At 61.0% G+C, this 22,628-nt stretch overlaps 3 protein-coding genes across 3 annotated transcripts; all 3 read left to right on the forward strand.

Moving 5' to 3' along the window:
* The first annotated feature begins 3,073 nt into the window (after positions 1-3,073).
* On the forward strand, positions 3,074-6,901 carry LOC142064360 (uncharacterized). Its single transcript, XM_075109230.1, has 5 exons — positions 3,074-3,529; positions 3,675-3,815; positions 4,469-4,630; positions 4,822-4,911; positions 5,274-6,901. Exons 2-5 carry the CDS (start codon positions 3,720-3,722, stop codon positions 6,717-6,719), a joined length of 1,794 nt encoding a protein of 597 aa, XP_074965331.1. The 5' UTR covers positions 3,074-3,529; positions 3,675-3,719; the 3' UTR covers positions 6,720-6,901.
* Positions 6,902-10,500: 3,599 nt separating this feature from the next.
* LOC142064224 (uncharacterized) lies at positions 10,501-14,331 on the forward strand. The gene is made up of 5 exons (XM_075108887.1): positions 10,501-10,956; positions 11,102-11,242; positions 11,896-12,057; positions 12,249-12,338; positions 12,701-14,331. The coding sequence occupies exons 2-5, from the start codon at positions 11,147-11,149 to the stop codon at positions 14,144-14,146; spliced, it is 1,794 nt and encodes a 597-aa protein (XP_074964988.1). The 5' UTR covers positions 10,501-10,956; positions 11,102-11,146; the 3' UTR covers positions 14,147-14,331.
* Positions 14,332-17,930: 3,599 nt separating this feature from the next.
* Positions 17,931-21,753, forward strand: LOC142064239 (uncharacterized). Its single transcript, XM_075108914.1, has 5 exons — positions 17,931-18,386; positions 18,532-18,672; positions 19,326-19,487; positions 19,675-19,764; positions 20,127-21,753. Exons 2-5 carry the CDS (start codon positions 18,577-18,579, stop codon positions 21,570-21,572), a joined length of 1,794 nt encoding a protein of 597 aa, XP_074965015.1. The 5' UTR covers positions 17,931-18,386; positions 18,532-18,576; the 3' UTR covers positions 21,573-21,753.
* Positions 21,754-22,628: the final 875 nt, after the last annotated feature.

Raw genomic sequence — 22,628 nt, forward strand, 5'->3', positions numbered from 1 at the left:
TTGAACGGGAGCTCACTACCCTGCTGTGCCGCACACGGGCTTGGCCTTGGACGGTCTCCCATGGAGCATCCCCTGGGGAAGGGAGGCCTTCGGTCCCACAAGGAGACAAGGCCGAGGGTTGACAGTTGACATTCAAACGCTAACTGCTCGGCGGTGGAAATTTGTGACCGAGGAACGATCCGGCACGGAGGGCAAGGAGGCCCCACTGCGAGAAGGGGTTGACCTGGCTGGAAGCAGGGGTGCCAGAGACAGCAGGACTCCCTGCAAGGGAGCGCAGTTTCCCTGGGTGATTAGAAACAGCCTCGGCACTGCCTTGTAGCCATCCTGGAACGGAAGCTCTCAGGGGCCACCTCTGACTGGCCAGCAGAGCTGCTCTGGGAGATGGGCCCACGGCCCAGCTGAGGTGCCCCAGGCAAACCGCTCAAACTGCTCACGGGATGGGCGCTGGTGCAAGGGGAGGGAAGGAACCTGCTTGTGACGCATCATTGCCGACTCCAGGTAGAGCCGCTCTGCCCAATGCATTGTTCGGGTTTTTTGGTTTAGCTTGGTTGTTTTTCGTATTCAAGCACAAACGTGGGTTTAGTTTGCCTCGAGGGGTGCCGTAAAAATTCCCCAATAGCAGGAAACAGAGCCCGGCCTACCCAGAGAACCTCTCGAGTCTTTGGTTTACCACTCTGCCCATCTGCAGAGAGAAAGTAACCCCAGCTGCAGGGAGCCTACAGCGGGCACCTGGAGGGGCCCTCACAGCCCTGCGACACCGGCAACAAGGGACATGTTGTGCAGGCGTTCTTTAGCTCTAACTTCTGGAAGGCCTTCCCACAGGAACTGCTATGTATCGGAGGCTGTGAGCAGTGGCTCGAGGTAAGGCGTGAGCTCCCTCAGTCTCTCTCTCCACCCCAGCCTCTTTCCCGGGACAATGCCAGCCCTTCAGGATCACCAGCACTCGTCCCCACACCTCCACAGCCAGCCCCTCTCTCCCCCAGGCTAAAGGCATCCTTCTCTCCTGGCTGGCCAAACCAGAGGTCCCTCGTGTTCCCTGGCAAGACGGTCAGCACGCAGACGCAGAGAGGGAAATGCTCGCTGCAGGCAGCTAGGTATGCTCCCGAGCACCTTGGCTGCCCCTGGAGCAGCCAGCCCCTCGGGCCCTCTTCTCACTCATGTCAGCACCAGAAAACACCAGCAGCCAAACCACCTTCCCTCTGCTACTCCAGCCCTGCCCGGTCACTCTGGATTCTGTTCTGAATTGCCTTCTTTCTGTTCGTGCCCTCTCCTCGACTGGAATGGCAAAACCCCGTGACACGGGGGTGAGAATATCTTTGTAAGCAAACTGGCTGGCAGGACGGAGACACGCAGCGCCGCGTGCCTCTGTCGCCTCTGCACCCCGGCCCCTGCCGAGGCTTTCGGCAGAGACCGCCTTCCTCCTGCCCTCGCTGAGCTCCTGGGCTCAGAAGTGCCGTGAACTTCAGTGGGTCTCTTTGCAGGGACGTCACCACGCTCGTAACATCGCAGGCTGTCCCAGCTGATGTGTGGCCATGGGATCCTCTCCGTGAGCTTTACCGATACCCCAACACACCGCAGTGTGCTGGTTTTGGCTGACAAGGCGTTAATTCTCCTCCCCGTGGGGCGCCGGCTACCTTTCCAGCTTCCCGCGCTCTGCCACGTCGGCGGGAGGCTGGCAGGGGCAGAGGGGCAGGGCCACGGCGGGGGCGGCTGCCCGCCGCTGCCCAACGGCATGTTCATTCCGTAGCATGTGACACCATGGCCAGTATATTAAGGGGGGGGCAGTTTTCGGCTCGGAAGAGGCGCGCCGTGGGGCGGGCGGGCGCCTGCGTCGCGTGGCGTATTTCCGCCCTTCATTCCCCTCCCCCGCCCCGCCCGGGTTTTGCGCCTCTCGTTGTTCTCATTTCCATTGCATTGTTGTTGTTTGGGTTTTTTTTCGAAATCTTAATCATCGAACTGTTCTTATCTGAACCCACGAGCGTTACCCTTCTGATTCTCTCCCCGATCTGCCCGTGGGGGAGTGAGCGAGCGGCTGTGCGGGGCTGAGCTGCCGGCTAAACCACGACACACAGGTAAGGAGCGGTCTCTGTTTTTAAAGTGATGGAACCCCAGAGGTGTGACACAACTTCCAAGGGGGTCTTAGTTTAGCTAGTTCCTGTCACTTTTGTGACTCCCTGACTTGCACTGCACAGGGCGTTCTGCTCTGCCTTGCCTAGCTTCTTACAGGCAGAGCCCGGCGGATGCACGGTCTGGCGTCTGCTGCGGCTCTCGGGCGTCCCTGTGCTTTCCAGCTGCAGAGGAACTGCACACAGGGCCTCGCACGTCCCCTACCGGGACCACATACAGCTCCGGCAGCGCTTCCTGAGGGTGCAAATGTCTGTGAACACGGCGCAAGGGGCGTCGCTGTTGTGGCTGAGGAGCCAACGCCGCAGGGAGAGGGGAGTCGGGGCACAGCCGATGCCGCTCCTGCGCTTGCAAAGCAGGAGAAGAGCGGCAGCTGGCGCATGTGCAAGAGGCTGCTTTGGAAGCAGAGGAGCATGGTTCCTGGGCCGTGCACTTTGCTGTTTCCCGCGAGACCCACGGTAATCATCGGCACGTACCATTTATTACTCTCCCTGTTTCTTGCCTTTGTTTAACAAGAGAGCCTGGCAGGACCTCTCCCGTTTCAAAGCTGCCACGACGACCTGAGGAGGACAGGCGACGCACCACCGATCCCAAACGCGGGCACGCAGTCGTTAGGCTCGATGGTCGGGCCGCCGTTCAGCAGGACCTAGACGGGCTGGAGGAAGGGGCCATCGGCGACCTCACCGCATCCAGCCCCAAAGCGGTAGGAAGTGAGAGCCGAAGCGAGCAGCAGAGACGAGGGCGGGGGAGGCTGACTGGGAAGGGGGAAGAGAGGTGCCTGGGCTGAAGGGGAGCCTGAGGAAAGGGCAGGGGAGGGGTTTCCCTCGGCCTCTGTTTGCCTTCTGCGTTGTTTCTCAAGACGCGAATCGGGAATTGGATGTTGACTGCTGTGGGCCAACAATCCAATTCAGTGCAGTCGCCTGACTCGAGGCTGCTTTGCCCGTGACAGGGAAGAGGTCTAAAAAGGAAAAGGGGGAAAGCTGAGCTAAGAAGGAGCCTCTCTGCTGTGGCCGTTCCTTGCATCTCTTCCCGCTTGTCGAGGATGCCTGCTTTGCTTCACAGAATCGCAGAGGAGTTGAGGTGGGAAGGGCCCTGTGGAGATGACCTCTCAAAGCGCGCTCAGCAAGAGCGGGTGGCCCACAGGCCTGTCCCATGGTCCGGTGGGCGGCAGCCGGGCGGCGGCACGGCAACGCAGCGATGTGACAACGCTGCAACGTGACAACGGTGTGATGCGACAATGCCCCGTGGCTCTATATAGCCGCTCGCTGGGAGCCTCTGGAGCGAGCGGAGTCAGCGCAGGGTCGCAGCTCCACGAGAGCTCTTGGAAGGAGCCGCGGAGCGCCGTCTCACTGCTGGCGTCCGAAAGGCAGACGCGCTGCCGAGTGCACTGGGAGAGAGGAGAGAGGTGAGCAGCGGGGCCGACGGAGAGGGCTCAGCCGGGGAGCCCCGGGTGTGGCAGGGTTGCTCTGGGGCCTTGGCACATGCCCTTTCTTGCAAGTGCCATGCAGGAGGCTTCTTGAGCTGGCACCTGAGTGTCTCTGTCTTCCTAGCTCGGGCACAGGAGACGGCACCTGGGAGAAGGAGCTACTGGGCTGATGGATCCGAGGCTGCTGGACCTCCCCCTCGGGGTCAAAATCCCTGTGTTGCCCGGCTCCAAGCCTGTCTTCTGCAGGGCAAAGCTGGGGGAAAAGGTAAACGAAGCAGAAAGGGGTAGAAAAGCTCTCTTCTTTTACGGGGTCCCCGTCATTCAGAGAAGGGGCGGCCTTGTGCCCACCTGCTCTACAGCGGGAGCTGCAGCCCTTCAGTCGCACAGGGCTGGGGAGGCGCGGGGAGCGCGTGGCTCCATGGTGCCAAGAGGAAGGAGGACTTGCCCCATAGCGGTGCTCCAGGCTGGCCAGAGCTGGATGGAGAGGAGTCTTCCAGCTACCTTTAGCTTTGCACAAGCACAGCTTGGCACCTCTGGGGAGCAGCGCAATCCTGTTTTGCAACAAGGGTGAATTGCCTGAGGAAAAGGCATGGCTGTAGGCAACATTGCAGCTCAGCTCCTTACAGGTGCAGCACGGGGTGCACCCCTCTCACCCCCGCAGTAAACAGCTCCTTGTCTGCCTCCAGCACCGGTAGAGATAGCCACCGGACGGGGGGGTGTAGGCAGAGGCCGCCTTCTCCGCTGGAGAGTCTCTGATGTAGCGAGAGCTCTCCTCTGGGTGGGAAGCAAGCCAGGGACTAGCCTGTACCTCGGAGCTTTGGAAATGCCAGCCTGTGTGTGTGAGGAGCTCGGAAGCATGTTCGTCTCCGCTGCTCTCTCCTGACCTGGAGTTCATCCTCTGGAACATCTCCCTTACAGCTTCAGCGGCCCTCATGCTATTTTGACCTGGGAGATCCCTACGGTCGCCGACTGCCCACAGAGTACAACAGCCTGCACGACCCCCATCTCCGGGCCTACCACAAACGCCAAGACAACCTGCAGAGGCTGAAGAGAGGGGGTTTCGTCACCAGCGATGGCAAGGTAGGTTTGGCCGATAGTCGTCGCGCCGATAAAAACGGTTCCCTCCGAGCGGGGTTCCCCGAGCGCAGAGGGAGCACGTGCAGAGGAGCAGCCCCCCTCCCGCTGGGTTTGGGCTGTTTCGGGGAAGGCAGCCTGCTGCCAGTAGCTGGCTTGACAGCGTTCGGGCGATTTCTGCCCTCGTCTCTCCGTAGGTGGTTTGCACTCTGAAGGAGTTCAACGAGTACAGGCAGTATCTGACCGGACTCAAGCTGGAGGCAGAGTACGTGTTCAGGCGAGAGGAGGTAGGCAAAGCGCAGTGTTGGCGGACGCCTGTCAGCGGCACGGTGCCGAGGGCTGGGGCTTGGCTCGCGGCATCTCGGGGGGGGCGCTCAGTGCAGAAGAGACGAGGGCTGTGCTCGTGGGCCAGGCGTGGTGCCGGGGAAAGGACTAGCCGGCTCAGAGCTGAGCCAGCGCAGGGTGCTGGGGTGGGCACGGGCAGGAAGGTCATGTGCGAGCCCGCGTTGTCCTGAGGGAACCCTTCTCTTGTGCCCTCGCCGCGTGGCTGAAGCAGAGCGCTGGCCTGGGCCCGCGTGAAGCCTCAGCACGCAGGGGCGGGAGCGCTTGTCTGGGCAACGGCGAGCCGCAACGCGGTGTCACCTTGCAGGAAAGGCTTCGGCAACGCCTGGCCACGTTAAGGGATGCCCACAAACCGCTGGGGACAATCGACGCTTCGTGCCTGCTGGAGCAGCTGCGGCAGCCTCAAAGACCACCTTGCCCACCTCCACCCGCGAGCAGAAAGATCTCCCTGAAATCGGGGCGCTGCAGGAGGCTGAAAGCAGCTTTGGATGAAGGCCAAACCTGCTCCCAACCTGAGCTGGGACAGGAAGGTGCTGAGCTGCCCAGGAGGGTCAGTAGCGGTGCTGACTCCGGCAAGCAGCCAGACCGCGCTGCAGACAGCGTGTCCAGAGCTGCGTCTCAACAACAAGCCGCAACAGAAGCCCAGAAGCTTGAAGAGGTGGCTGAGGCTGTGGTGTGGGAAGTGTTGCAGAGGGTGAAGGCTCCTCGGGCTCAGGCTGCCTGCGTTTTAAGGAGGGCTGCCCAGGGGATCAGGGGAAGCTTGTGTGGCAGCGCCGGAGGAGCAGAGCCTTTGGAGACTTCTCCTTCACTTTGCCAGCAGGAAATCGGACGGGTGGCCAAAGAGCTCGTAGCGACCGTGCTGGAGAGCTTGGCAAAGGCTTTGACATCCAGCATGGCCACAGCGTGTGAGCCAGGGCCGGCAGGCAGGCGGAAGGAGCGACCTGTTGCCGGAGGAGCCACCCGAGCCGAGGAAGAGAAATCGGGGCAAGCTGAAACAGCAGCTTCCGATGGAGCGTCTGCAGAGGCTTCCCTGGACAAACTCATCAGAGAAGTTGTTGACGGCATTTGCTGCACCTTGGAATCCTTTGCAACTTCTCAGGTTGAACGAGACCCTAGCTGCAAATATTCCAACAGCCTGGAGCTTCCTGGGAGAAATCTCTCCAAGAGACAGGCGCAGCCATCCCAGGCGCCTTTCTCAAGGCAGGCTGTGGAACAAGCACAGGGACTCCCCAGAGCATCTCAACAGCAGAGCCTGGAAGCAAGCAAGGGACCAAAGTCGCTTGCCTTGCAGCCACTGCCAAACAGAGTCGCTGCTGATGCCTCGCAACTCAGTGGCACGACTGCCGGGGAGAGCATCCAAAATGCCTCCTCCGGAGTTCAGCAGCACCACGCCGAACGGGCTGGGTATGCCACAACTGTTGTCCCTGAGGTTCTTGCAACGGCGCCGAAGTTCGAGCGAGAACTGACGCCGAAGCCGACAGCCTTAGCCAACACTTTGGCTATAAGGACCATGGCAAGCCGCATCATCGACTCTGTTTTAGAGCGGAGCTGTCAACCCGGGCCTGCCCTGAGTCCCAGACTGAATTTTGGAAGGTGCGTCGCAAAGCTGCCTGCACCATCAGATGGAAAGGAGAGCTATCCCGCTGAGGACGTCCTCCCCTCCGTGTGCCCACACTTCTCCGGACAGCCCGTCGTCCGGCGGGTGCGAAGCCCCCTGCCCGGGCAGGAGCACAGCGCAGAGCAGTGCGCGTAAAGCTTGTGCAAGGCGAGCCCCAGCAGCCCGTGTCAGAAAGGAGGGTGTTAGCTGGCAGGCTTGTGGACACTGTCCTGAGGAGGTGTGTGGCAGGAGAGGTGCAGAGCCCCTGGGCAGCTCCACCAGGCAGCACACACAGACCTTACGCCCTTGTGCTCGCAATAAAGAGCTCACTCCCAAGTGCTTGCTTGTGCCTACCTACGTTCAAGCCAGCCCAGGCTGTGTCTGGGCATTTTCCCTGCGGCAATCTCCCTCGTCTTTTTCCCTCCTGCGGCCTCCGTCACGCTAAGACCCGATTTTAGAGGGAATCTTAACCACGGAGGCGAGAAGTAGCCAGCATTTTTGTCTTGTTTAGCAAGCTTTGCTGCCAGGCTAGCGGAGGGGACGGGTCCGGTTCTAGGAGGCCTGGCTTTCACCTTCTGTGAGGGACAATGTTGGCCTTCGCCTTGAGATCCTTTTTGCAGGGCCCTTTCTCCTCAGGCCAAGCTCCCCCAGAAGCTCTGCACAGATAGGTGCTGTCACTGCGCCTGGGATGGGCGGTGGCCTCTCCGCCCGGGGCCCGCTCTGCCACGTGTTGTTTGGGTCTGGTCTGTCCTGAGCGGGGAGGCAGGTATGTTGTGGAGGCCCAGAATGGTGCACGGGAGCAGGTTCGCATGAGCAGCCCGTGCCAGGGCTCAGCCAGAGGGGAGCGGCGGGAGCAACCCCCTCTTGAACGGGAGCTCACTACCCTGCTGTGCCGCACACGGGCTTGGCCTTGGACGGTCTCCCATGGAGCATCCCCTGGGGAAGGGAGGCCTTCGGTCCCACAAGGAGACAAGGCCGAGGGTTGACAGTTGACATTCAAACGCTAACTGCTCGGCGGTGGAAATTTGTGACCGAGGAACGATCCGGCACGGAGGGCAAGGAGGCCCCACTGCGAGAAGGGGTTGACCTGGCTGGAAGCAGGGGTGCCAGAGACAGCAGGACTCCCTGCAAGGGAGCGCAGTTTCCCTGGGTGATTAGAAACAGCCTCGGCACTGCCTTGTAGCCATCCTGGAACGGAAGCTCTCAGGGGCCACCTCTGACTGGCCAGCAGAGCTGCTCTGGGAGATGGGCCCACGGCCCAGCTGAGGTGCCCCAGGCAAACCGCTCAAACTGCTCACGGGATGGGCGCTGGTGCAAGGGGAGGGAAGGAACCTGCTTGTGACGCATCATTGCCGACTCCAGGTAGAGCCGCTCTGCCCAATGCATTGTTCGGGTTTTTTGGTTTAGCTTGGTTGTTTTTCGTATTCAAGCACAAACGTGGGTTTAGTTTGCCTCGAGGGGTGCCGTAAAAATTCCCCAATAGCAGGAAACAGAGCCCGGCCTACCCAGAGAACCTCTCGAGTCTTTGGTTTACCACTCTGCCCATCTGCAGAGAGAAAGTAACCCCAGCTGCAGGGAGCCTACAGCGGGCACCTGGAGGGGCCCTCACAGCCCTGCGACACCGGCAACAAGGGACATGTTGTGCAGGCGTTCTTTAGCTCTAACTTCTGGAAGGCCTTCCCACAGGAACTGCTATGTATCGGAGGCTGTGAGCAGTGGCTCGAGGTAAGGCGTGAGCTCCCTCAGTCTCTCTCTCCACCCCAGCCTCTTTCCCGGGACAATGCCAGCCCTTCAGGATCACCAGCACTCGTCCCCACACCTCCACAGCCAGCCCCTCTCTCCCCCAGGCTAAAGGCGTCCTTCTCTCCTGGCTGGCCAAACCAGAGGTCCCTCGTGTTCCCTGGCAAGACGGTCAGCACGCAGACGCAGAGAGGGAAATGCTCGCTGCAGGCAGCTAGGTATGCTCCCGAGCACCTTGGCTGCCCCTGGAGCAGCCAGCCCCTCGGGCCCTCTTCTCACTCATGTCAGCACCAGAAAACACCAGCAGCCAAACCACCTTCCCTCTGCTACTCCAGCCCTGCCCGGTCACTCTGGATTCTGTTCTGAATTGCCTTCTTTCTGTTCGTGCCCTCTCCTCGACTGGAATGGCAAAACCCCGTGACACGGGGGTGAGAATATCTTTGTAAGCAAACTGGCTGGCAGGACGGAGACACGCAGCGCCGCGTGCCTCTGTCGCCTCTGCACCCCGGCCCCTGCCGAGGCTTTCGGCAGAGACCGCCTTCCTCCTGCCCTCGCTGAGCTCCTGGGCTCAGAAGTGCCGTGAACTTCAGTGGGTCTCTTTGCAGGGACGTCACCACGCTCGTAACATCGCAGGCTGTCCCAGCTGATGTGTGGCCATGGGATCCTCTCCGTGAGCTTTACCGATACCCCAACACACCGCAGTGTGCTGGTTTTGGCTGACAAGGCGTTAATTCTCCTCCCCGTGGGGCGCCGGCTACCTTTCCAGCTTCCCGCGCTCTGCCACGTCGGCGGGAGGCTGGCAGGGGCAGAGGGGCAGGGCCACGGCGGGGGCGGCTGCCCGCCGCTGCCCAATGGCATGTTCATTCCGTAGCATGTGACACCATGGCCAGTATATTAAGGGGGGGGCAGTTTTCGGCTCGGAAGAGGCGCGCCGTGGGGCGGGCGGGCGCCTGCGTCGCGTGGCGTATTTCCGCCCTTCATTCCCCTCCCCCGCCCCGCCCGGGTTTTGCGCCTCTCGTTGTTCTCATTTCCATTGCATTGTTGTTGTTTGGGTTTTTTTTCGAAATCTTAATCATCGAACTGTTCTTATCTGAACCCACGAGCGTTACCCTTCTGATTCTCTCCCCGATCTGCCCGTGGGGGAGTGAGCGAGCGGCTGTGCGGGGCTGAGCTGCCGGCTAAACCACGACACACAGGTAAGGAGCGGTCTCTGTTTTTAAAGTGATGGAACCCCAGAGGTGTGACACAACTTCCAAGGGGGTCTTAGTTTAGCTAGTTCCTGTCACTTTTGTGACTCCCTGACTTGCACTGCACAGGGCGTTCTGCTCTGCCTTGCCTAGCTTCTTACAGGCAGAGCCCGGCGGATGCACGGTCTGGCGTCTGCTGCGGCTCTCGGGCGTCCCTGTGCTTTCCAGCTGCAGAGGAACTGCACACAGGGCCTCGCACGTCCCCTACCGGGACCACATACAGCTCCGGCAGCGCTTCCTGAGGGTGCAAATGTCTGTGAACACGGCGCAAGGGGCGTCGCTGTTGTGGCTGAGGAGCCAACGCCGCAGGGAGAGGGGAGTCGGGGCACAGCCGATGCCGCTCCTGCGCTTGCAAAGCAGGAGAAGAGCGGCAGCTGGCGCATGTGCAAGAGGCTGCTTTGGAAGCAGAGGAGCATGGTTCCTGGGCCGTGCACTTTGCTGTTTCCCGCGAGACCCACGGTAATCATCGGCACGTACCATTTATTACTCTCCCTGTTTCTTGCCTTTGTTTAACAAGAGAGCCTGGCAGGACCTCTCCCGTTTCAAAGCTGCCACGACGACCTGAGGAGGACAGGCGACGCACCACCGATCCCAAACGCGGGCACGCAGTCGTTAGGCTCGATGGTCGGGCCGCCGTTCAGCAGGACCTAGACGGGCTGGAGGAAGGGGCCATCGGCGACCTCACCGCATCCAGCCCCAAAGCGGTAGGAAGTGAGAGCCGAAGCGAGCAGCAGAGACGAGGGCGGGGGAGGCTGACTGGGAAGGGGGCAGAGAGGTGCCTGGGCTGAAGGGGAGCCTGAGGAAAGGGCAGGGGAGGGGTTTCCCTCGGCCTCTGTTTGCCTTCTGCGTTGTTTCTCAAGACGCGAATCGGGAATTGGATGTTGACTGCTGTGGGCCAACAATCCAATTCAGTGCAGTCGCCTGACTCGAGGCTGCTTTGCCCGTGACAGGGAAGAGGTCTAAAAAGGAAAAGGGGGAAAGCTGAGCTAAGAAGGAGCCTCTCTGCTGTGGCCGTTCCTTGCATCTCTTCCCGCTTGTCGAGGATGCCTGCTTTGCTTCACAGAATCGCAGAGGAGTTGAGGTGGGAAGGGCCCTGTGGAGATGACCTCTCAAAGCGCGCTCAGCAAGAGCGGGTGGCCCACAGGCCTGTCCCATGGTCCGGTGGGCGGCAGCCGGGCGGCGGCACGGCAACGCAGCGATGTGACAACGCTGCAACGTGACAACGGTGTGATGCGACAATGCCCCGTGGCTCTATATAGCCGCTCGCTGGGAGCCTCTGGAGCGAGCGGAGTCAGCGCAGGGTCGCAGCTCCACGAGAGCTCTTGGAAGGAGCCGCGGAGCGCCGTCTCACTGCTGGCGTCCGAAAGGCAGACGCACTGCCGAGTGCACTGGGAGAGAGGAGAGAGGTGAGCAGCGGGGCCGACGGAGAGGGCTCAGCCGGGGAGCCCCGGGTGTGGCAGGGTTGCTCTGGGGCCTTGGCACATGCCCTTTCTTGCAAGTGCCATGCAGGAGGCTTCTTGAGCTGGCACCTGAGTGTCTCTGTCTTCCTAGCTCGGGCACAGGAGACGGCACCTGGGAGAAGGAGCTACTGGGCTGATGGATCCGAGGCTGCTGGACCTCCCCCTCGGGGTCAAAATCCCTGTGTTGCCCGGCTCCAAGCCTGTCTTCTGCAGGGCAAAGCTGGGGGAAAAGGTAAACGAAGCAGAAAGGGGTAGAAAAGCTCTCTTCTTTTACGGGGTCCCCGTCATTCAGAGAAGGGGCGGCCTTGTGCCCACCTGCTCTACAGCGGGAGCTGCAGCCCTTCAGTCGCACAGGGCTGGGGAGGCGCGGGGAGCGCGTGGCTCCATGGTGCCAAGAGGAAGGAGGACTTGCCCCATAGCGGTGCTCCAGGCTGGCCAGAGCTGGATGGAGAGGAGTCTTCCAGCTACCTTTAGCTTTGCACAAGCACAGCTTGGCACCTCTGGGGAGCAGCGCAATCCTGTTTTGCAACAAGGGTGAATTGCCTGAGGAAAAGGCATGGCTGTAGGCAACATTGCAGCTCAGCTCCTTACAGGTGCAGCACGGGGTGCACCCCTCTCACCCCCGCAGTAAACAGCTCCTTGTCTGCCTCCAGCACCGGTAGAGATAGCCACCGGACGGGGGGGTGTAGGCAGAGGCCGCCTTCTCCGCTGGAGAGTCTCTGATGTAGCGAGAGCTCTCCTCTGGGTGGGAAGCAAGCCAGGGACTAGCCTGTACCTCGGAGCTTTGGAAATGCCAGCCTGTGTGTGTGAGGAGCTCGGAAGCATGTTCGTCTCCGCTGCTCTCTCCTGACCTGGAGTTCATCCTCTGGAACATCTCCCTTACAGCTTCAGCGGCCCTCATGCTATTTTGACCTGGGAGATCCCTACGGTCGCCGACTGCCCACAGAGTACAACAGCCTGCACGACCCCCATCTCCGGGCCTACCACAAACGCCAAGACAACCTGCAGAGGCTGAAGAGAGGGGGTTTCGTCACCAGCGATGGCAAGGTGCGTTTGGCCGATAGTCGTCGGGCCGATAAAAACGGTTCCCTCCGAGCGGGGTTCCCTGAGCGCAGAGGGAGCACGTGCAGAGGAGCAGCCCCCCTCCCGCTGGGTTTGGGCTGTTTCGGGGAAGGCAGCCTGCTGCCAGTAGCTGGCTTGACAGCGTTCGGGCGATTTCTGCCCTCGTCTCTCCGTAGGTGGTTTGCACTCTGAAGGAGTTCAACGAGTACAGGCAGTATCTGACCGGACTCAAGCTGGAGGCAGAGTACGTGTTCAGACGAGAGGAGGTAGGCAAAGCGCAGTGTTGGCGGACACCTGTCAGCGGCACGGTGCCGAGGGCTGGGGCTTGGCTCACGGCATCTCGGGGGGGGCGCTCAGTGCAGAAGAGACGAGGGCTGTGCTCGTGGGCCAGGCATGGTGCCGGGGAAAGGACTAGCCGGCTCGGAGCTGAGCCAGCGCAGGGTGCTGGGGTGGGCACGGGCAGGAAGGTCATGTGCGAGCCCGCGTTGTCCTGAGGGAACCCTTCTCTTGTGCCCTCGCCGCGTGGCTGAAGCAGAGCGCTGGCCTGGGCCCGCGTGAAGCCTCAGCACGCAGGGGCGGGAGCGCTTGTCTGGGCAACGGCGAGCCACAACGCGGTGTCACCTTGCAGGAAAGGCTTCGGCAACGCCTGGCCACGTTAAGGGATGCCCACAAACCGCTGGGGACAATGGACGCTTCGTGCCTGCTGGAGCAGCTGCGGCAGCCTCAAAGACCATCTTGCCCACCTCCACCCGCGAGCAGAAAGATCTCCCTGAAATCGGGGCGCTGCAGGAGGCTGAAAGCAGCTTTGGATGAAGGCCAAACCTGCTCCCAACCTGAGCTGGGACAGGAAGGTGCTGAGCTGCCCAGGAGGGTCAGTAGCGGTGCTGACTCCGGCAAGCAGCCAGACCGCGCTGCAGACAGCGTGTCCAGAGCTGCGTCTCAACAACAAGCCGCAACAGAAGCCCAGAAGCTTGAAGAGGTGGCTGAGGCTGTGGTGTGGGAAGTGTTGCAGAGGGTGAAGGCTCCTCGGGCTCAGGCTGCCTGTGTTTTAAGGAGGGCTGCCCAGGGGATCAGGGGAAGCTTGTGTGGCAGCGCCGGAGGAGCAGAGCCTTTGGAGACTTCTCCTTCACTTTGCCAGCAGGAAATCGGACGGGTGGCCAAAGAGCTCGTAGCGACCGTGCTGGAGAGCTTGGCAAAGGCTTTGACATCCAGCATGGCCACAGCGTGTGAGCCAGTGCCGGCAGGCAGGCGGAAGGAGCGACCTGTTGCCGGAGGAGCCACCCGAGCCGAGGAAGAGAAATCGGGGCAAGCTGAAACAGCAGCTTCCGATGGAGCGTCTGCAGAGGCTTCCCTGGACAAACTCATCAGAGAAGTTGTTGACGGCATTTGCTGCACCTTGGAATCCTTTGCAACTTCTCAGGTTGAACGAGACCCTAGCTGCAAATATTCCAACAGCCTGGAGCTTCCCGGGAGAAATCTCTCCAAGAGACAGGCGCAGCCATCCCAGGCGCCTTTCTCAAGGCAGGCTGTGGAACAAGCACAGGGACTCCCCAGAGCATCTCAACAGCAGAGCCTGGAAGCAAGCAAGGGACCAAAGTCGCTTGCCTTGCAGCCACTGCCAAACAGAGTCGCTGCTGATGCCTCGCGACTCAGTGGCACGACTGCCGGGGAGAGCATCCAAAATGCCTCCTCCGGAGTTCAGCAGCACCACGCCGAACGGGCTGGGTATGCCACAACCGTTGTCCCTGAGGTTCTTGCAACGGCGCCGAAGTTCGAGCGAGAACTGACGCCGAAGCCGACAGCCTTAGCCAACACTTTGGCTATAAGGACCATGGCAAGCCGCATCATCGACTCTGTTTTAGAGCGGAGCTGTCAACCCGGGCCTGCCCTGAGTCCCAGACTGAATTTTGGAAGGTGCGTCGCAAAGCTGCCTGCACCATCAGATGGAAAGGAGAGCTATCCCGCTGAGGACGTCCTCCCCTCCGTGTGCCCACACTTCTCCGGACAGCCCGTCGTCCGGCGGGTGCAAAGCCCCCTGCCCGGGCAGGAGCACAGCGCAGAGCAGTGCGCGTAAAGCTTGTGCAAGGCGAGCCCCAGCAGCCCGTGTCAGAAAGGAGGGTGTTAGCTGGCAGGCTTGTGGACACTGTCCTGAGGAGGTGTGTGGCAGGAGAGGTGTAGAAGAGCCCCTGGGCAGCTCCACCAGGCAGCACACACAGACCTTACGCCCTTGTGCTCGCAATAAAGAGCTCACTCCCAAGTGCTTGCTTGTGCCTACCTACGTTCAAGCCAGCCCAGGCTGTGTCTGGGCATTTTCCCTGCGGCAATCTCCCTCGTCTTTTTCCCTCCTGCGGCCTCCGTCACGCTAAGACCCGATTTTAGAGGGAATCTTAACCACGGAGGCGAGAAGTAGCCAGCATTTTTGTCTTGTTTAGCAAGCTTTGCTGCCAGGCTAGCGGAGGGGACGGGTCCGGTTCTAGGAGGCCTGGCTTTCACCTTCTGTGAGGGACAATGTTGGCCTTCGCCTTGAGATCCTTTTTGCAGGGCCCTTTCTCCTCAGGCCAAGCTCCCCCAGAAGCTCTGCACAGATAGGTGCTGTCACTGCGCCTGGGATGGGCGGTGGCCTCTCCGCCCGGGGCCCGCTCTGCCACGTGTTGTTTGGGTCTGGTCTGTCCTGAGCGGGGAGGCAGGTATGTTGTGGAGGCCCAGAATGGTGCACGGGAGCAGGTTCGCATGAGCAGCCCGTGCCAGGGCTCAGCCAGAGGGGAGCGGCGGGAGCAACCCCCTCTTGAACGGGAGCTCACTACCCTGCTGTGCCGCACACGGGCTTGGCCTTGGACGGTCTCCCATGGAGCATCCCCTGGGGAAGGGAGGCCTTCGGTCCCACAAGGAGACAAGGCCGAGGGTTGACAGTTGACATTCAAACGCTAACTGCTCGGCGGTGGAAATTTGTGACCGAGGAACGATCCGGCACGGAGGGCAAGGAGGCCCCACTGCGAGAAGGGGTTGACCTGGCTGGAAGCAGGGGTGCCAGAGACAGCAGGACTCCCTGCAAGGGAGCGCAGTTTCCCTGGGTGATTAGAAACAGCCTCGGCACTGCCTTGTAGCCATCCTGGAACGGAAGCTCTCAGGGGCCACCTCTGACTGGCCAGCAGAGCTGCTCTGGGAGATGGGCCCACGGCCCAGCTGAGGTGCCCCAGGCAAACCGCTCAAACTGCTCACGGGATGGGCGCTGGTGCAAGGGGAGGGAAGGAACCTGCTTGTGACGCATCATTGCCGACTCCAGGTAGAGCCGCTCTGCCCAATGCATTGTTCAGGTTTTTTGGTTTAGCTTGGTTGTTTTTCATATTCAAGCACAAACGTGGGTTTAGTTTGCCTCGAGGGGTGCCGTAAAAATTCCCCAATAGCAGGAAACAGAGCCCGGCCTACCCAGAGAACCTCTCGAGTCTTTGGTTTACCACTCTGCCCATCTGCAGAGAGAAAGTAACCCCAGCTGCAGGGAGCCTACAGCGGGCACCTGGAGGGGCCCTCACAGCCCTGCGACACCGGCAACAAGGGACATGTTGTGCAGGCGTTCTTTAGCTCTAACTTCTGGAAGGCCTTCCCACAGGAACTGCTATGTATCGGAGGCTGTGAGCAGTGGCTCGAGGTAAGGCGTGAGCTCCCTCAGTCTCTCTCTCCACCCCAGCCTCTTTCCCGGGACAATGCCAGCCCTTCAGGATCACCAGCACTCGTCCCCACACCTCCACAGCCAGCCCCTCTCTCCCCCAGGCTAAAGGCGTCCTTCTCTCCTGGCTGGCCAAACCAGAGGTCCCTCGTGTTCCCTGGCAAGACGGTCAGCACGCAGACGCAGAGAGGGAAATGCTCGCTGCAGGCAGCTAGGTATGCTCCCGAGCACCTTGGCTGCCCCTGGAGCAGCCAGCCCCTCGGGCCCTCTTCTCACTCATGTCAGCACCAGAAAACACCAGCAGCCAAACCACCTTCCCTCTGCTACTCCAGCCCTGCCCGGTCACTCTGGATTCTGTTCTGAATTGCCTTCTTTCTGTTCGTGCCCTCTCCTCGACTGGAATGGCAAAACCCCGTGACACGGGGGTGAGAATATCTTTGTAAGCAAACTGGCTGGCAGGACGGAGACACGCAGCGCCGCGTGCCTCTGTCGCCTCTGCACCCCGGCCCCTGCCGAGGCTTTCGGCAGAGACCGCCTTCCTCCTGCCCTCGCTGAGCTCCTGGGCTCAGAAGTGCCGTGAACTTCAGTGGGTCTCTTTGCAGGGACGTCACCACGCTCGTAACATCGCAGGCTGTCCCAGCTGATGTGTGGCCATGGGATCCTCTCCGTGAGCTTTACCGATACCCCAACACACCGCAGTGTGCTGGTTTTGGCTGACAAGGCGTTAATTCTCCTCCCCGTGGGGCGCCGGCTACCTTTCCAGCTTCCCGCGCTCTGCCACGTCGGCGGGAGGCTGGCAGGGGCAGAGGGGCAGGGCCACGGCGGGGGCGGCTGCCCGCCGCTGCCCAATGGCATGTTCATTCCGTAGCATGTGACACCATGGCCAGTATATTAAGGGGGGGGCAGTTTTCGGCTCGGAAGAGGCGGGCCGTGGGGCGAGCGGGCGCCTGCGTCGCGTGGCGTATTTCCGCCCTTCATTCCCCTCCCCCGCCCCGCCCGGGTTTTGCGCCTCTCGTTGTTCTCATTTCCATTGCATTGTTGTTGTTTGGGTTTTTTTTCGAAATCTTAATCATCGAACTGTTCTTATCTGAACCCACGAGCGTTACCCTTCTGATTCTCTCCCCGATCTGCCCGTGGGGGAGTGAGCGAGCGGCTGTGCGGGGCTGAGCTGCCGGCTAAACCACGACACACAGGTAAGGAGCGGTCTCTGTTTTTAAAGTGATGGAACCCCAGAGGTGTGACACAACTTCCAAGGGGGTCTTAGTTTAGCTAGTTCCTGTCACTTTTGTGACTCCCTGACTTGCACTGCACAGGGCGTTCTGCTCTGCCTTGCCTAGCTTCTTACAGGCAGAGCCCGGCGGATGCACGGTCTGGCGTCTGCTGCGGCTCTCGGGCGTCCCTGTGCTTTCCAGCTGCAGAGGAACTGCACACAGGGCCTCGCACGTCCCCTACCGGGACCACATACAGCTCCGGCAGCGCTTCCTGAGGGTGCAAATGTCTGTGAACACGGCGCAAGGGGCGTCGCTGTTGTGGCTGAGGAGCCAACGCCGCAGGGAGAGGGGAGTCGGGGCACAGCCGATGCCGCTCCTGCGCTTGCAAAGCAGGAGAAGAGCGGCAGCTGGCGCATGTGCAAGAGGCTGCTTTGGAAGCAGAGGAGCATGGTTCCTGGGCCGTGCACTTTGCTGTTTCCCGCGAGACCCACGGTAATCATCGGCACGTACCATTTATTACTCTCCCTGTTTCTTGCCTTTGTTTAACAAGAGAGCCTGGCAGGACCTCTCCCGTTTCAAAGCTGCCACGACGACCTGAGGAGGACAGGCGACGCACCACCGATCCCAAACGCGGGCACGCAGTCGTTAGGCTCGATGGTCGGGCCGCCGTTCAGCAGGACCTAGACGGGCTGGAGGAAGGGGCCATCGGCGACCTCACCGCATCCAGCCCCAAAGCGGTAGGAAGTGAGAGCCGAAGCGAGCAGCAGAGACGAGGGCGGGGGAGGCTGACTGGGAAGGGGGCAGAGAGGTGCCTGGGCTGAAGGGGAGCCTGAGGAAAGGGCAGGGGAGGGGTTTCCCTCGGCCTCTGTTTGCCTTCTGCGTTGTTTCTCAAGACGCGAATCGGGAATTGGATGTTGACTGCTGTGGGCCAACAATCCAATTCAGTGCAGTCGCCTGACTCGAGGCTGCTTTGCCCGTGACAGGGAAGAGGTCTAAAAAGGAAAAGGGGGAAAGCTGAGCTAAGAAGGAGCCTCTCTGCTGTGGCCGTTCCTTGCATCTCTTCCCGCTTGTCGAGGATGCCTGCTTTGCTTCACAGAATCGCAGAGGAGTTGAGGTGGGAAGGGCCCTGTGGAGATGACCTCTCAAAGCGCGCTCAGCAAGAGCGGGTGGCCCACAGGCCTGTCCCATGGTCCGGTGGGCGGCAGCCGGGCGGCGGCACGGCAACGCAGCGATGTGACAACGCTGCAACGTGACAACGGTGTGATGCGACAATGCCCCGTGGCTCTATATAGCCGCTCGCTGGGAGCCTCTGGAGCGAGAGGAGTCAGCGCAGGGTCGCAGCTCCACGAGAGCTCTTGGAAGGAGCCGCGGAGCGCCGTCTCACTGCTGGCGTCCGAAAGGCAGACGCGCTGCCGAGTGCACTGGGAGAGAGGAGAGAGGTGAGCAGCGGGGCCGACGGAGAGGGCTCAGCCGGGGAGCCCCGGGTGTGGCAGGGTTGCTCTGGGGCCTTGGCACATGCCCTTTCTTGCAAGTGCCATGCAGGAGGCTTCTTGAGCTGGCACCTGAGTGTCTCTGTCTTCCTAGCTCGGGCACAGGAGACGGCACCTGGGAGAAGGAGCTACTGGGCTGATGGATCCGAGGCTGCTGGACCTCCCCCTCGGGGTCAAAATCCCTGTGTTGCCCGGCTCCAAGCCTGTCTTCTGCAGGGCAAAGCTGGGGGAAAAGGTAAACGAAGCAGAAAGGGGTAGAAAAGCTCTCTTCTTTTACGGGGTCCCCGTCATTCAGAGAAGGGGCAGCCTTGTGGCCACCTGCTCTACCGCGGGAGCTGCAGCCCTTCAGTCGCACAGGGCTGGGGAGGCGGGGGGAGCGCGTGGCTCCGTGGTTGCAAGAGGAAGGAGGACTTGCCCCATAGCGGTGCTCCAGGCTGGCCAGAGCTGGATGGAGAGGAGTCTTCCAGCTACCTTTAGCTTTGCACAAGCACAGCTTGGCACCTCTGGGGAGCAGCGCAATCCTGTTTTGCAACAAGGGTGAATTGCCTGAGGAAAAGGCATGGCTGTAGGCAACATTGCAGCTCAGCTCCTTACAGGTGCAGCACGGGGTGCACCCCTCTCACCCCCGCAGTAAACAGCTCCTTGTCTGCCTCCAGCACCGGTAGAGATAGCCACCGGACGGGGGGGTGTAGGCAGAGGCCGCCTTCTCCGCTGGAGAGTCTCTGATGTAGCGAGAGCTCTCCTCTGGGTGGGAAGCAAGCCAGGGATTAGCCTCTACCTCGGAGCTTTGGAAATGCCAGCCTGTGTGTGTGAGGAGCTCGGAAGCGTGTTCGTCTCCGCTGCTCTCTCCTGACCTGGAGTTCATCCTCTGGAACATCTCCCTTACAGCTTCAGCGACCCTCATGCTATTTTGACCTGGGAGATCCCTACGGTCGCCGACTGCCCACAGAGTACAACAGCCTGCACGACCCCCATCTCCGGGCCTACCACAAACGCCAAGACAACCTGCAGAGGCTGAAGAGAGGGGGTTTCGTCACCAGCGATGGCAAGGTAGGTTTGGACGTCGTCGGGCCGATAAAAACGGTTCCCTCCGAGCGGGCTTCCCCGAGCGCAGAGGGAGCGCGTGCAGAGGAGCAGCCCCCCTCCCGCTGGGTTTGGGCTGTTTCGGGGAAGGCAGCCTGCTGCCAGTAGCTGGCTTGACAGCGTTCGGGCGATTTCTGCCCTCGTCTCTCCGTAGGTGGTTTGCACTCTGAAGGAGTTCAACGAGTACAGGCAGTATCTGACCGGACTCAAGCTGGAGGCAGAGTACGTGTTCAGACGAGAGGAGGTAGGCAAAGCGCAGTGTTGGCGGACACCTGTCAGCGGCACGGTGCCGAGGGCTGGGGCTTGGCTCACGGCATCTCGGGGGGGGCGCTCAGTGCAGAAGAGACGAGGGCTGTGCTCGTGGGCCAGGCATGGTGCCGGGGAAAGGACTAGCCGGCTCGGAGCTGAGCCAGCGCAGGGTGCTGGGGTGGGCACGGGCAGGAAGGTCATGTGCGAGCCCGCGTTGTCCTGAGGGAACCCTTCTCTTGTGCCCTCGCCGCGTGGCTGAAGCAGAGCGCTGGCCTGGGCCCGCGTGAAGCCTCAGCACGCAGGGGCGGGAGCGCTTGTCTGGGCAACGGCGAGCCACAACGCGGTGTCACCTTGCAGGAAAGGCTTCGGCAACGCCTGGCCACGTTAAGGGATGCCCACAAACCGCTGGGGACAATGGACGCTTCGTGCCTGCTGGAGCAGCTGCGGCAGCCTCAAAGACCATCTTGCCCACCTCCACCCGCGAGCAGAAAGATCTCCCTGAAATCGGGGCGCTGCAGGAGGCTGAAAGCAGCTTTGGATGAAGGCCAAACCTGCTCCCAACCTGAGCTGGGACAGGAAGGTGCTGAGCTGCCCAGGAGGGTCAGTAGCGGTGCTGACTCCGGCAAGCAGCCAGACCGCGCTGCAGACAGCGTGTCCAGAGCTGCGTCTCAACAACAAGCCGCAACAGAAGCCCAGAAGCTTGAAGAGGTGGCTGAGGCTGTGGTGTGGGAAGTGTTGCAGAGGGTGAAGGCTCCTCGGGCTCAGGCTGCCTGCGTTTTAAGGAGGGCTGCCCAGGGGATCAGGGGAAGCTTGTGTGGCAGCGCCGGAGGAGCAGAGCCTTTGGAGACTTCTCCTTCACTTTGCCAGCAGGAAATCGGACGGGTGGCCAAAGAGCTCGTAGCAACCGTGCTGGAGAGCTTGGCAAAGGCTTTGACATCCAGCATGGCCACAGCGTGTGAGCCAGTGCCGGCAGGCAGGCGGAAGGAGCGACCTGTTGCCGGAGGAGCCACCCGAGCCGAGGAAGAGAAATCGGGGCAAGCTGAAACAGCAGCTTCCGATGGAGCGTCTGCAGAGGCTTCCCTGGACAAACTCATCAGAGAAGTTGTTGACGGCATTTGCTGCACCTTGGAATCCTTTGCAACTTCTCAGGTTGAACGAGACCCTAGCTGCAAATATTCCAACAGCCTGGAGCTTCCTGGGAGAAATCTCTCCAAGAGACAGGCGCAGCCATCCCAGGCGCCTTTCTCAAGGCAGGCTGTGGAACAAGCACAGGGACTCCCCAGAGCATCTCAACAGCAGAGCCTGGAAGCAAGCAAGGGACCAAAGTCGCTTGCCTTGCAGCCACTGCCAAACAGAGTCGCTGCTGATGCCTCGCAACTCAGTGGCACGACTGCCGGGGAGAGCATCCAAAATGCCTCCTCCGGAGTTCAGCAGCACCACGCCGAACGGGCTGGGTATGCCACAACCGTTGTCCCTGAGGTTCTTGCAACGGCGCCGAAGTTCGAGCGAGAACTGACGCCGAAGCCGACAGCCTTAGCCAACACTTTGGCTATAAGGACCATGGCAAGCCGCATCATCGACTCTGTTTTAGAGCGGAGCTGTCAACCTGGGCCTGCCCTGAGTCCCAGACTGAATTTTGGAAGGTGCGTCGCAAAGCTGCCTGCACCATCAGATGGAAAGGAGAGCTATCCCGCTGAGGACGTCCTCCCCTCCGTGTGCCCACACTTCTCCGGACAGCCCGTCGTCCGGCGGGTGCGAAGCCCCCTGCCCGGGCAGGAGCACAGCGCAGAGCAGTGCGCGTAAAGCTTGTGCAAGGCGAGCCCCAGCAGCCCGTGTCAGAAAGGAGGGTGTTAGCTGGCAGGCTTGTGGACACTGTCCTGAGGAGGTGTGTGGCAGGAGAGGTGTAGAAGAGCCCCTGGGCAGCTCCACCAGGCAGCACACACAGACCTTACGCCCTTGTGCTCGCAATAAAGAGCTCACTCCCAAGTGCTTGCTTGTGCCTACCTACGTTCAAGCCAGCCCAGGCTGTGTCTGGGCATTTTCCCTGCGGCAATCTCCCTCGTCTTTTTCCCTCCTGCGGCCTCCGTCACGCTAAGACCCGATTTTAGAGGGAATCTTAACCACGGAGGCGAGAAGTAGCCAGCATTTTTGTCTTGTTTAGCAAGCTTTGCTGCCAGGCTAGCGGAGGGGACGGGTCCGGTTCTAGGAGGCCTGGCTTTCACCTTCTGTGAGGGACAATGTTGGCCTTCGCCTTGAGATCCTTTTTCCGGGGCCCTTTCTCCTCAGGCCGAGCTCCCCCAGAAGCTCTGCACAGATAGGTGCTGTCACTGCGCCTGGGATGGGCGGTGGCCTCTCCACCCGGCCCGCTCTGCCACGTGTTGTTTGGGTCTGGTCTGTCCTGAGCGGGGAGGCAGGTATGTTGTGGAGGCCCAGAATGGTGCAAGGGAGCAGGTTCCCATGAGCAGCCCGTGCCAGGGCTCAGCCAGAGGGGAGCGGCGGGAGCAACCCCCTCTCGAACGGGAGCTCACTACCCTGCTGTGCCGCACACGGGCTTGGCCTTGGACGGTCTCCCATGGAGCATCCCCTGGGGAAGGGAGGCCTTCGGTCCCACAAGGAGACAAGGCCGAGGGTTGACAGTTGACATTCAAACGCTAACTGCTCGGCGGTGGAAATTTGTGACCGAGGAACGATCCGGCACGGAGGGCAAGGAGGCCCCACTGCGAGAAGGGGTTGACCTGGCTGGAAGCAGGGGTGCCAGAGACAGCAGGACTCCCTGCAAGGGAGCGCAGTTTCCCTGGGTGATTAGAAACAGCCTCGGCACTGCCTTGTAGCCATCCTGGAACGGAAGCTCTCAGGGGC

This window comes from Phalacrocorax aristotelis, chromosome 13 (assembly GCF_949628215.1).
Source record: "Phalacrocorax aristotelis chromosome 13, bGulAri2.1, whole genome shotgun sequence".
NCBI classification, from domain to species: domain Eukaryota; kingdom Metazoa; phylum Chordata; class Aves; order Suliformes; family Phalacrocoracidae; genus Phalacrocorax; species Phalacrocorax aristotelis.